The sequence below is a fragment of the Plectropomus leopardus genome, chromosome 10 (assembly GCF_008729295.1).
Source record: "Plectropomus leopardus isolate mb chromosome 10, YSFRI_Pleo_2.0, whole genome shotgun sequence".
Taxonomy (NCBI): Eukaryota; Metazoa; Chordata; class Actinopteri; order Perciformes; family Serranidae; genus Plectropomus; species Plectropomus leopardus.
The window spans coordinates 4402762-4416813 of NC_056472.1; the positions used below are offsets into that span (position 1 = coordinate 4402762).

Below are 14052 nucleotides of genomic sequence, written 5' to 3' on the forward strand. Positions count from 1 at the left end.
TCTGTTAGAGCAGAAACGTCGGTACTTACATGGTGCCAAATCCAGTGTAGAAGAGTCATTTCTCTACCGAGACATGCTTCATGAAAGCATAAACTGGATCTTAATCTTGTCCTCTGAAAAGTTACATACAATACAGAAAGGACTATTTGCAACGGACAGATATGGCGAATTAACAGCTTTGATCTACTCTTTGTTCTTCTATTAAGTTCAGTGCTGTCATGCTGTTTTCATTCTCTCTGCAAACACTTGTGCTTCTGTTGTCATTATCACCAAACTTTGTGCTTCACTTCTTCTGATGCTGTCACACTGCGCTTCTCTGCTCACCGCTGCCGCACTCTTCACCAGGAGATTCACGAACTGAAGGATCAGATTCAAGATGTGGAAACCAAGTACACACAGAACCTAAAAGAAGTGAAGGTATAAGCCTGAGACCCGCAGAATGCCTACCTTTAGACTCACTATGAACTAATAAGTTTGGTGTCTCTAACTTTCTGTGGTTATTTTAGACTTGGTGATAATACTTAAGTGGGTCAAAAATGCAGTAATATGTGTGACCAGCTCTCTGCTGTTATTACCCAAAAGGCACAGCAAATAGTTGGGTTTCTATAGGTGTTGTCAGACCAAACAGTTCTGGGGACTCCTGAGAGGAGCTGCCTTAGGTGGAGATCCCCTTGGAGCTACATACTTTTAGAGCTTTTTCTCTGTTTACATTTACACCATTAATAGGACTACTGAAGTGACATAATGTAAGCAGGACAGCATTTGGTAAAGCAATGTTACTCTCACTTGAAAAGTCATAATCACATGTTGTACAGATGTTCACTCGGTCTCAGTAATGAAGTGATTTAGATTTTGGTGGTCAGGGTCACTGTGACCTTGCATCCGTCTCATTCTCATAAAGCAATATCTCTGGAAGGCCTTAAGGGAGTGTTCTCAGATTTGGTACAAACCTGCTTTTGGACTCAAGAGTGAACTAACTGGAATTTGGTGGTTGAAATTCTGGGTTTAAAACAAACCATTGTTTGCATTTTGTGCGGTCTGCTGTTTACACGGCTAACTGGTTTTTAAAAAATGAGATTTGCCTGTGTTGCAGTGACTGTGTTCACTCAGTAAACCTATGTCTGGATAATTCACCACTTACGTGGTACCTCTTGTCCTGGGAGGGTATCTACTTTAAAATAGGACTGCCATCATTCCTACTGCCATCATTCCTACTTTTACAGTGTGAACACAAACAAAAGAGCAATTTTCGGAATTCTGAAAAAAGTCCCCCCAGTCCAGAAATGTCTTATCTTACGAGACCTTTTCCTCAGTAAATAAATAAATAAAAACACTGAACAATGTGATAACTCTAAAGGCCTTTGAATAGAAATTCAAATAAAGAAATATTCATGGAGTATTTTAGGAAAAATGTGTCCCAGACACATTGACAGTAGTAAAACTCCAGTTCTTCTCTAAGGCTCAAGTATGTAAATATGAAAGGCATTATTTCTCATTTATTTTGCTGTGGGCAGATGTTTTCTATCTTTTGCTAACTGTTGATCTAACTGCAAAGTTGCATCTGCATGTTGCATTCGTGTGTGTGTGTGCGTGTGTGTGTGTTAGCTTGCACTTCTTGACTTAAATTTCCACTTAGCAGCTTACAGTTTTGAGTTACTGGTAGACAAACTGGCATCATATACCTTCTTGCATTGTCTGGACTCTTTGCCAGCTGCATTCACCTGTTACTCCAAACATAGTGTACCTGCTCTGTTGGATAGAAAGTTTGAATCTACAGTTTTGAGGCCATTTTATATCTGAGCCAGCACTTATTTTATTCTTCTCCTTATGTCCCGACATCAGGATGCATTAGTAGAAGTGGAGGAGAAGTATCGTAAGGCCATGGTGTCCAACGCCCAGCTGGATAACGAGAAAAACAACCTGATGTACCAGGTGGACACGCTCAAGGACTCACTCATGGAGCTGGAGGAGCTGCTGGCTGAGTCTCGTCGGGGATTTGAGGAGAAAGTCAAGGTAAGGCAGGCAGACAATTTTAGAGTCAGGCCATATATTATTTGTTTTACTTTGCTCTTTGCTAGCATGAAGGTTTGCAGTCATTTTTTCATGTAAGCTGGTTTCCACAACATCTCAGCCATCTTTATGCAGGACCCAGAGCGTGATGCTCTGCTGTTCACACAGCCATTGAAATGAAAACAATCATACAGAGACCTGATACTTACTTAGCCCACTGAAAACTTTTAAGACATTACTTTTCTATATTTATGGAGTATTTAAACCCTTGAAGCTTGAGCAAATTGACTGATTAACTACAACAACAAAAAACAGCTGAAACCAACTCCACCACAAATAATGGAATGGTGCGGATAAATTACCAGAGGTGTATACCTATGCTTGTGTGAAACTATTTTTCAATACATAATATATGCAAGCTAAGTCATGCTTAAGCTGCATATTGTGTATGTCTTTTCTGTCTATTTCTCTTAAAACTATTAAATAAAAAGTAGATTTTGGTGGTCCAAGGTCAAGGTCACTGTGCCCACATGTTACTCATTCTTTTTAATATGATATATTATAAACATCCAGAGGGAATTTCTTCAAATTGAGGCAAGGCAAGACAGCTTTATAGCACATTTCATACAACCGGACAATTCAAAGTACTTTACAGAGCAATAAAAGTTAATAGAATAATAACGGAAACAGAATTACATTAAGGGCAGAGATATAATCTAAAAGGTAAATTTAATTACCAAATGATTTTTTTAAAAAAGTAAATAAAAATCATTATTTAAAAATGGCAAAAGTCCAGACAAGCGATGCAAAGATAAAAGGATAATTTAAAAAGATTTAAAATGAAGTTTAAAATAAGTTTGCAGTCATTAGTTGGTGGGGTAAGCAGTTTAAAAAAAGAAACATTTTTAGCTTTGACCTAAAAGTGGTCAGAATCGCGGCTTGTCTGACATCATGTGGAAGGTCATTCCAGGTTTGTGCTGCATGATAACAAAGAACTGCTTCACCGTGTTTAGTTCTGACTCTTGGGACGCTCAGTAGTCTGGCCCCTGATGTCCTGAGGGTCCTTGAGGGTTCATATGTCTCAAGCATGTCAGAGATATATTTTGGCGCTGAGCCATAGTGATATATACACAAGCAGAGAGTTTCAAAATCAATTCTCTGAGTGACAGGTAGCTGGTGTAAGGATTTTAGAACTGGAGTAATGTGGTCATATTTGCTGGTTTTTGTCAGGACCTTCGCAGCAGCATTCTGAATAAGCTGAAGTTGCTAAACAGCTTGTTTTGAAAGGCCTACAAAGAGACTGTTGCAGTAATCTATCCTGCTGAAAATCAATGTTTTACCACAAACATACACTTGTACTCAACAATGAATTGATTACATTTTGGTGTTCAAAGGTCAAGGTCAGTGTAACCTTGCATCTGCCCCATTCTCTTGAATGTGATACCTTAATAGCACCTTGATGGAATTTCTTCAGCTTTGACAAAAACTTCCACAAATTCAGTAAATATAAATATTATTGTGCTGTAATTACACCAAAGCAAAACTTATTATGATTTAGTTTACAAAAAACAAATTTAATTTCTCATTTTGACTCTAACACTACAACATTTGCAGCTAAGCAGTTAATTTTGGTATTAAGAGCATACAATATATTTGTTTTATAGATCTGCCTACTGGGGAATGTAATTCACAACAGTTTTCGTAACAGACATATGAAGACATCATACCTGACTGCAATGGGAGAAGCTTTTTGGCTGGGATGTCATGTGTTTTTGTGTGTATGAGAAAGATGTTCATAATGAAAATAAAGGTTATTTGTTGTCAAGCTGTCTTTTGTTCCTCACAGGAATACGAGCGAGAGAAACATGCCCACACTGTGCTCCAGTTCCAGTTCAATGAAATGAAAGAGACGCTAAAACAAAGTGAAGAGCTGCTCAATGTGAGTATTTGTCCCCCGGTGTGAGATATGTGTCACTAAGAGCGCAGGTGCAGAAATGGATGGGTTAAAAAGACAAGAACACAGCTGACTTGTACTCAGTTTGTCACTTAGAGGCTGCATGTTGGGATACATTTCACAGCTTTCTTTTCCCCCCACACTGTTTATATGCATGCACTGTTTTTCTCTTTTTGCCTTCTCTTTCTTCATCTCAAACTTGATATCCTTTTGCTGCTGTTTAGGAAATCCGTCAGCTGCGTATCAAACAGGAGGGTTTTGTTAGAGAAATATCTGACCTGCAGGAGACGGTGGAGTGGAAGGATAAAAAGATTGGGGTACGGCCCATGAGCCCTTATCCTGCTGTTTTGTGTCTGATCAACATTATCACCTTCTGCATTTACTGTTGCCAACATAAATTCAGTGTCTACTTTGCATGAAACTGAATGCGACTTTTTACTTTCACTTCCTTTCACCTCTTGTGCACTTTTCTTTTTACTTCCTTTTGCACTCTGCCACTCGGGGGCTCTGCTCAGGCCTTAGAGCGACAGAAAGAGTACACAGATGCAATCCGAATTGAGCGAGATGAGCTCAGAGAGGAGGTGGTGAAGCTGAAAGACATTCTGAAGGTACCTCCTCAGTGTGTGAATGCACATTTTAACCTGCTGTGTCCAGTTTTGAGAAATTTGAATCTCCAAAATAAAGTTTTGAATATTGTTGTTATGATAACTAAAGCTTAAAAAGTGAAACCAGCTCCTAGGTTTATTAAAGGTAACAAGGCATTGCAAGTGCAAATATTTTCTAGGTGTACGTCTTTCCAACTGTCATTTTTAAAACCACATGAAAAGCATAGATTGCAGCTTATTTGAACATTGTGCAGAGCTAATGGCTTTTTATTTATTTTGTCTAGAAACATGGAATAGTACTGGGACCTGATCTAAACATCAACGGAGAGGCTGCTGAGGCACCAGTGGATGGTTTGCCCAGTGCTGACTCTGCGTCTACACCAGCTAAGGATTCACCAGCCTCCCCGCCAGAGGGGAACAGCATGCTCGGTAAAACATTTTGTGGAATACTAACCTCTTACTGCGTGGCTGTTTGAAAGCTTGGTTCCAAAATGCTGTGGCAACTTTTTATTTTACTGTGAACAAATTCCATGAAAATACTCAAATCAACAATGAACCCACAAAAAAAGTATTGTCTGTCAGCCTGATTTCTCTTTTTTTAATTAGCGATGACTTGTTTCCTTCACCAAAAAGCTTATGTTTATTTGTTTTGTTCAGCCAAAATGCAAAAAAGAAATGAATGGAGTCTTGTTTGCTCTGTGTGTCGAGTTAATTGCAGTAAAACAAGGTGCACTTCAGTGGGTTAAATGCTTGAGAGAAAAAAAACAAAAAACAGAGCCAAAAAAGAATCAGCTTATCTAAACATGGTGGAGAAGTCTTTTGAAGTGGTCACAGGCACTCCTGTACTGGAGAGAAAAATAGAAAGGGAAGAATAGAAAGGTTGCGCTGTTTGCCTTTTCTTCCTACCTTTCTATTCTTTCCTATTTATTTTTCTCTCCAGTACAGGAGAGCCTTTTTGGCTCTTATTTTCTCTTTTTTCTTTTCAGCCTAAAGGCAGTGCCAGAAAGTGAACATCAGGCAGTGAACAAACTACACCACAGTCACATGATTTAACATTCCTCTCACACATGCTCTCGCAAAAAGGCTGTAAAGCCATGTTTGTCATGAAGATGTTCTTTACTCTCATGTAGCTACTTGTTAGCAACAGCCATTTTTACAACTGAGTTTCAGAGTTCACGAGTTAGTATTTACTTGCATATTTCATGTCAGAACAAAACATGAACGTCTTTTCTTTTTTTTTAAAGATTATTTTTTGGCATTTTTGCCTTTATTAGATAAGACAGATTGATAGCATGAACTCAGAGATAGAGGGGATGACATGCAGCAAAGGGAGCTGGAATCGAACCCGTGACCGCTGCGGCAAGACAACATAAAAAGTCTCTCAAGCTTGTTTTAACCATAGATTGTATTTTAGGCATCTAACAAAAAAACCTTTAATAAAACAAACGTTGATTTTTAGACAAGGAAACCAGGAGTGCTGAAATGTTAAGTAATTTGCAGGTTTTTGGGGCTCATTCCTGGGGAATACAAGTGTTGTCCAATAACTATTCAAAGCACAGATCAATGAGCTACACTCCTGCAAATACTCACTTGTGCACCAAATATGTATTATGGGCTGCCCACACCAAGAACGATAACTATAACTGTAAAAAGGTAGTTTTAAAAATCGTTCCAATTCAAGTGGATGGTGGAGTCCACACTTCAGCGCTAACTAAAACCAAAGTGGCGAATGATATCATTTGGATCACTCTTGGAGCAATTTCATGAACAGAAGAAGAAATACTAACAACCAATCAGAATCTGTCTTATTCAGACGTCACCTCCAACACAGATCCTAATATCTAATTTGGACCACAGAATGTTTTGTTGTTTTTATTTTTATGTTGAAAAAGATGTATGACGCTGTGATATATTTTACTGTTCGGTTTTCTTTTTGTTTTTATTCCTGTGAGTTCAGTCATCAATAACTGATTTGTCTCCCTGACGACAGCAGATTTTGGCCAGTAGATGGTGCTGATGACTCATGTATGTATTATAAGGAAGTCATTTTGACTGCTATCAGGAGAAGAAGATGAAAGAAAAAAGTCACTATTGTTGATCAGAAAACATCACCTTAATATGATGCTTTATGGGATACATAACAAATTTAGAACTTACATCCAATCCTCTGAATTCAAATAGTTCAGTTTGGGTGTCAACAGCACATTTCAGGGACATTTTGCTACAAATTAAAGTTTCAGGAATGCTTACAATATCAGCTTCTTAACTGTAGCTTATCTCTTTCATGAGGGGTTTAGGCACAACCTTTAACGTGGTATGATGTCTCAGTCACAGCTGTTAACAGTTATATGACCTATTATTGGGCTGTAGATGACACAAAACAGTAATCTGAGCTAAGGCATTCAGTCAAATGCTCTCTGGCACAGATGGGGTCTCTGAAGTTGGTTTGTCTTGATGTCCTCTTTTACCATCGCCAGAATGTCAGCAAACCAATGTTGACTCAATGTTGAATGAATCTCGTCTTCAAAAGACGACAGCTCTTGAAAAGAGTATTTGATTTCTGTCGTTTTTGAAGAATTTCTAGTTTTCTGTTTATTTCTCCTCCATGTGCTCACAGCATACAGCAGTAGCAGCTCATCGACCTCCATTTTGATGGAGTGTGTAGCGTGTGCTCTGGACCCCTGTCTACAGAATCTACAGATGAAAAACAATTAAAACAATTAAACAATTAAAAACAAAATGATGTATTTAGATCAAGTTTTTAGGTCTTTAAAAGGAATCAATTAAAAGACAGACTTCTGCACGTTAGTCTTTTCATGGAATTTGTTGACAACAAGAAAAATTATAGAGAAATGTCAGCCTTGTCCTTTAACATCTATCTGATCTCTTGCTTCCCTGCACAAACTTAGATTCCACATATAAACTCACCAACACCTTGCTTTGTCTTCATACCTAATGTTTTGGCTTTTAATTTGTTGCTCTTGCATCTTTTTCAGGTGATACATACTAATACTGAATCACGACTAACTCTGTTCATGCAGGCAGGTGTGTAAATGCTGACAGGCCTCTGCAGGGTTGATGGTACAAAGCATTGAGAGTTCTTTTTAAATAGTGTGTGTAAGGAACATTATTGTATATGCACTGTAATGTATACCCTTGAGCTGCCGGCTTCAGACCTCGTTCTTCGTCGCATTGATATGCTGGGGTTAAAGGACTTTACTTTATTTTGGTGTTCCTCCTGTCCTTCTTCTACTTCCTCTTTTTGTGCTTCTTTTGGTCATCTCGGCTCTGTACTTCTCTTCCTGGCCACTGAATCAATCAGGTATTTTGCCTTACCTTGGCTTCTGCTGGTGCACTTCCTCATGCAGATAACAGTTTTGAAAATCATGCCTTAAGTCAATTTTTTGTCACCCTATCACCGTATACTCTTCATGATCCCTCAGGCAACACAGAAGAGAGGTTGGGAAGTAGCGGAGAGGAAGAGGTGAATCCAGAGCAGCATCAAGAAATGTATACAGGAGCCAAAGACAATCACTTGAACTCTGATACACTCTCTAATGTTGCTGGTGCGTCCACTCTGGAAACATTCAGCCAAGAACAGCCAACAGAGGAACAACAGACATGCTTGGAAGACAAGAAGACTGCCACAGAAGAAGACAATGTCGAAGAGCAAGGCCTCAGCAATGACTTCAGTGTTGATATTAATGTCCAATCACTCACAGAAGCCAAAGATATAATTGTTTGCAGCCCTGGGCTTCAAAACATTGTAATAAGTTCTGAAAATGCTCCAGAAACAGAAACACCTGAGGGAGGAGATGTAGGAGAGACTGTTAAACCAGATTCAGGGGATACAGAAACAAAAAGCAGTAGTGTCAACATACAAAGTAATGACACAAGAGAATCATGTAGCAACCTTTCTGAAAAACAAGAAAACGAACAGGAAGATGAGGAAAGTAATTTGAGAAACACAGAATCATGTCTTCAGCAAAAAGTTGCACGAGATGTTGTGAGAGAAAGTTCACCTGATGAGTCCTTCCCAACTTCATCAAGCGCTGAACCTCAACAAGAGCCTGATAAGGCAGGGGAGGCAGAGAACGATGAGACAGAGGAAATATCAAGTAAATCTCAGCCTCAGGGCACTGCTGCTTCAGGGAAAAAGAAGAAAAGGAAGAAGAGAGGCAAAAAGAAAGGGGGTGCTCAGGAGGATAAGAACCAACAAAAAGATGAAACAGATAAAGAAAAGGGCAAAACAGAAATAGATACTGAATCAGCTACAAAAGATGATGGGCCAACAACAGAACCTTTTGACGGTTCTGTCACTGCAACCCTCAAGGAATTAAAGGTGGAACAAGTTAAGAAGGAGAAGGTAAGTCAAGAAACTGAGGAGGTAGATGGAATAGAAGCAGTAAAGCCCACAGAAACCTTTTCACCCAATGAAACAGTCAAAGAATCAAGAATGGATCATGATACTGATGAGCAGGACAAGGAGCAATTGTTGGAAACAAAGAACGTAGAAAAATCAGAAACCTTTTCCTTCAGTGAAACACCTAAGGAACTAAGTGCGGATCATGGTATGGATGAGCACAACAAGGACCAAACTCTGGAAATGGAGAATGCAGAAAAAGCAGAAACAGTGACAAAGACTGAAACTTTTTCTCACATTGAAACTCCTAAGGAAGTAAGCATGGATCATGTTACAGATGAACAGAACAAGGAACAAAGTTTGGAAACTGAGACAGTAGAAGCTGCAGAAGCAGTAGAAGCAGGAGAGGCAGCAGCACACACTGAAACCCTTTCTGAAGTTGAAACCCTCACAGAATCTAGAACAACTCCAAGAAAGGATGAGCAAGACAAGGAAAAAACTTTGGAAACAGAGAAGGTAGAGGAAGTGGAATCTAGAACAAGTCCTATTCCAGAGACCAGCTTCGGTACTCCTGATCTTATTGACAACTCCAAAGGTGCTGAGAGCACAGATGGTTCTGAAGAAGAGTGCACTTCTAGTGTAGATAACTCTAAAAGTGAAACAGATATCTCAACTAATGTCATACATAGTGAGTCAGAAAACTGTTTGATTGTTAGTGCAGAGGAAGAAGTTGGGTCCATTAATGATGCTGAAAACTCCTTTGAAACAAGCCATAAGGAAAACACTGAAGCGGAATCACATGTTCCAAGCAATGGAGACATTGCTGCTGCTGAATCTGAATACACAAACAATTCTGATATTAAAGATAACAAGTCGATATCCCAGTCCTCACCTGATGGCTTCACTGATGTTCTCAAGAGCTTGTCTGGCTCTGAACCGTCCTCAGACCTGTTTGAAGCTGTGAACCTAAACAGCGATGACACTCTTGTCAAGTTTTCCAATGAAGGTCCCAAGAAAGCAACTGAGACAGTTAGAGATGGCGAGGATCCAGGAGCAGAGGCCAAACAGGATTCCCTTTCTCCCAGTATCCTTTCTCCAAAACCTGATGGGGATGAGTCCAAGCTGAAAGCAGACGAAACAGAAAAAGAGTTGAAGAGAGGCACGAGTGAACCTGAGGGTTTAGTCGAGACAGAAAGCTCACACGACGTAAAAAGTGTCAGTTGTGACAATGCATCATTAATGAAAAAGTCTGATCCATTTGACTTTGTGCAGAGTCTGTTGCAGACTGAAGTGCAGGCCACACATCTGGATGATGCAGAAGGACAGACATTAAGGCATGAGGATCAGATGCCTGAATCAAATGCGGTGTCCAAAGTGTCCTCTGAAACAAAAGAAGACATTGACATGTTAAATACACCAAACTCTCCAAAAGAAACTTCTGAAATTAGGCCTGCTGTCAAGCATGACCACAGTGCTGAAGATCCAGAACCAAACAGCAGCAAAAATGAACAGCAAAGTCAGACAAAGCAACTCCACGAATCCAGCATAGACAAGTCTGATTATAATGATTCATCTCAACTCACCCTGCAAGACAGCGAGGAAGAGGACATTGACGAAGGGCTGTCTTTTGATTTTGATGACATGGATATTGAGGCAGCTGTTGCAGCAAGTCTCCCGGAAAATCAGAACCAGGAAGAAGTTGAGGAGGGAGTTGAAGTCATGTCAGTTGAAAGTAACAGTGGTAGTTCAGGGCTGTGCCAAAGTAATACTGAGTCAAGTGAAAACAGGCAGCATGAGCCAGTTGAAAGCAATGAAGAGAAACATGAGGATGCTGGGGGTACCCCGGTAGATAAACTAGATACTACGTCTCGAGACAACCAAAATTCTTCAGCTCATGAGGACGCCCTGTCTGATAAAAATGAACATGCAGAAAATATGAGTGAAAAGCAGAAACAAATGCCTGAGGAAGAAGTAAGTGTAGCAGAGGAGCCCGAGCACATTATAGAAGAAGGAAAGGTTTTAAATGTTGGAGAGCTGGCTGTTGTTGCAGAGGACGTAAACCAGGTGATATCTGTTCCCGCAGAGGAGGGATTGGACGCCGTTATGCACGATTTGCAGGGTGAACATTTGGATTTACCAAAGAGTGCAGAACAAGTGGCCAGCAACAAAGAGCCACAGCAGACAGAGAAAGATGTGAAAAAGAACGGCAAGAAAGGCAAAGGCAAGGGCAAAGAGGAGTGTAAGATGTCTTAGCTTATAGATCCAAATAGTAAAGATTTACTGTTTAGCATTTGATCTGCCCTTTACTAGTCTTTGCTTAGCTGCTGTAAAATAAATATGTGCAGATCCTTGCAGCACTTTGATTCCCAAATTAATGTTAATGTAAGTTTGTTTGTTCTTTTAATCAAATATGTCAACAGCCTTAGGACCAAACATCAGTTTTCATTGAGTTAATATGTGCAATGATGAGGACGTAAACTGTAACAGTAGATTTTACTATTGGACAGTACTGCACTCGATATGTCAGGTAGCAGATTTTGTTATTGTTTCATGGATAATACTTCTTAGCTCATGTATCACACAATATGTTCCATGCTACAATTCTGAGAAGTCATTCATGCATTTATTTCAGAGATGGACTGTTGAAAACACAAATGTTTACTGGTAATTGTCACTGAGACTCAAGCCAACAAGCTTTTACATGTTCTAGCTGTAATGTTGATGATTAACATGAAAAAAGTGCTTGGAGACCCTGTTCTGTTCTCAGGGATTTACAAAACTGTTGTTTGATTTAAATAGATAGTTTGGATTTCTTGAAGTGGGGTTGTATGGGCTACCTATCCATAATCAGTGTTTTACATACAGTATAGATTTCTGTTGGCACACCCCCAGTTAAGAGAAGCAGCAGCCGTACTGACACAGAAGCAGTGTATTCTGTGGATGTAGACAGCTACAAAATGTATTTTAACACCTTAAAGTCTCACTTAAAAAAGTCTTTATCAGTTTATGAGTATGCTATAATGACAGTATTTTCACTGCTTTCTCTTTCTGTCAGACAAACCTCTCTGATGGGGAAAGTTCCCTGTTTATGGCCACCAGACAAAAACAACATTTTAGCTCTTTGAACACAGGAGCTGCTGGTCTACCACTGCTTTGATCAGGTGGTTTGTGTTATTGTGTGACTTTTGGTGAATCTGAACAACCCTTTTAAACACCAAAGTCACACAATAAAACAAAGAAAATAACTGATGGAGGCAGCGGTAGATCAGCAGCTCCTGTGTTCTGTGATTTTGCCATCAGAAATTGCTGTCTGAAGCAAGGTCCAGCCGTGAAAATATTAAGTGTATGTATATATATATATATATAATATATATATATATATATATGGCACTGATAAAATATGGTTTTGCTGCTGCCCTCGTCCATAGCCATAGATTGCTTAGCGTCTGTGTCAATACTTCAGCCTGCATCTCCAAACTGGGGGCCTTCCAGCTGACATCTATTGTGGGTAATACATTGACTATGGATAAGTGCCTCATACAACCCCACTGCAAAATAACTACTCCATTCAACAAAGCCATTTCCATCTACAAGAATGTAATGTGTAAAATAAATGTATATTTGCATTTTGTTGCACTAATTGGAAAAGATGAATGTGGTGCTTCCACACTGAAATCCCAATAAATACCCTGCTGTTACCAATTTTAAATGTCCATCTAAATACATTTTTGTTAAGAAATTCTTTGAAAAAGCAGTGTGTCAGCTATCAGCAAGAAAAGTTACTCTCATTGTTTTCAAATGTGGTCATGTAGAGTGAATGTGGCCCTGCCAGCTGTGTGCTCTTGCACTGACCATCTCCTCCACAGTTTGTGCATGCTAACTACCCCCCCTCACACTCCACTCCATCACCCCCCTATGGATGCCTGCACTGTTGCATGCATCAGCCTCCCACCCTGACCCAGCCCCCTCCCACCATCTCCTTGGCTCCTCCCATCCCTGGTATGTTAACTTTTTGTTTGTTTTAAAGATGGACCATAGCAGCTATGATCATGGTTGTCTGAACTGATGTTGTATTATGGTTTTGTGATGCGTGATGTTCTTGTTATTATGATTTTTTTCACCAAGACTCTAATGTCAAATGTCCTCACAAACATGCGTTTTATCTTCCAGAGATTCGCCTGAGGAAACTGGTGGATGAGCGTGAGAAAATGATAGAGCAGGTGAGTCCATGATCACACACAGTAATGGTTTATGGTTGGAGTAATATTGACCAATCATATTTGAGTAGACTTTAGTTGCATACAGACAGTTTGTGTGAAAAGACTATGCGTGTGACTATGATTAAGCATTTCTTTTAGTTCATCTGCATTCATATGCCAGTGTTTGGTATATAGAGATTAGTGAATACTAACCAGCATAAATGAAGGCCTTACCTGAACAGAATTTGTAAAATTGTAGGGAAATATTTTGATTTATTTGTATGGTATTTGATATCTGTACAAGTAGAATGTGTGAATATAGGTAGATGTGTATGTGTTATGTATCTTTTTTTGTTTCAAACTGTTGTATTATTGTTTTTATTTTATATTTATTTAAATTTAAAAGGGACCATGCACAGTTTAAAACATAAATACTTTAGAGCTAATTCACATCTGCAGTCCTTCATTATGTCAGAACAAATCCACAGCACAGTGATGTGATAATATAAAGTTGAACAAGAAGAGAAGGAAAAAAAATAATATAAATAATACACACAATAGCACATGACATAAAGTGATACAGAGAAGACATTAGACAGACAATACAACATAAAACGACACAAAAAGCAAGTCACTAACAAAAACCAGTTTGAAATACTTCATAAAATTGCGCATCACCAAGGAAGGCTTGTCAAACTGAAAACAAGTTATAAAGTCTCGAGTTCAAGGTCAGTGAGTGCAGAGCTGAGCAATTGCTCCTGAATAAAAGGTAGTCTGTCTGTGAAAAATTTAAATCCAGAAAAAAAAGTCAAAAAGAGTTTTCATACACCAAGAGGAAGTTTTACTTTTAATAGACAGACTGCAGTGTAGTTGAATCAGAGTGGTGTAATTTTTATGCCTGGGTGTGGCATTAATGACAAC

The 14052-nt window shown here is 39.2% G+C and overlaps 1 protein-coding gene across 19 annotated transcripts in view; it reads left to right on the forward strand.

Annotated features, from left to right (window-relative positions):
- The window catches only part of lrrfip1a (leucine rich repeat (in FLII) interacting protein 1a), a 60037-nt gene that overhangs the window by 43068 nt on the left and 2917 nt on the right, over positions 1 to 14052 (forward strand). For 12 of the 19 annotated variants that reach the window (XM_042494326.1, XM_042494328.1, XM_042494333.1 and 9 more), the window contains 7 exons: positions 346 to 417; positions 1843 to 2013; positions 3857 to 3949; positions 4189 to 4281; positions 4480 to 4572; positions 4854 to 4998; positions 8013 to 11326. In XM_042494326.1, coding sequence (XP_042350260.1) covers positions 346 to 417; positions 1843 to 2013; positions 3857 to 3949; positions 4189 to 4281; positions 4480 to 4572; positions 4854 to 4998; positions 8013 to 11185 — 3840 coding nt within the window. In that variant the 3' untranslated portion in view covers positions 11186 to 11326. Of the gene's footprint in view, positions 1 to 345; positions 418 to 1842; positions 2014 to 3856; positions 3950 to 4188; positions 4282 to 4479; positions 4573 to 4853; positions 4999 to 8012; positions 11327 to 13102; positions 13153 to 14052 lie in introns of those variants that run through there. The other 7 variants (XM_042494341.1, XM_042494342.1, XM_042494343.1 and 4 more) reach the window with 5 other exon arrangements.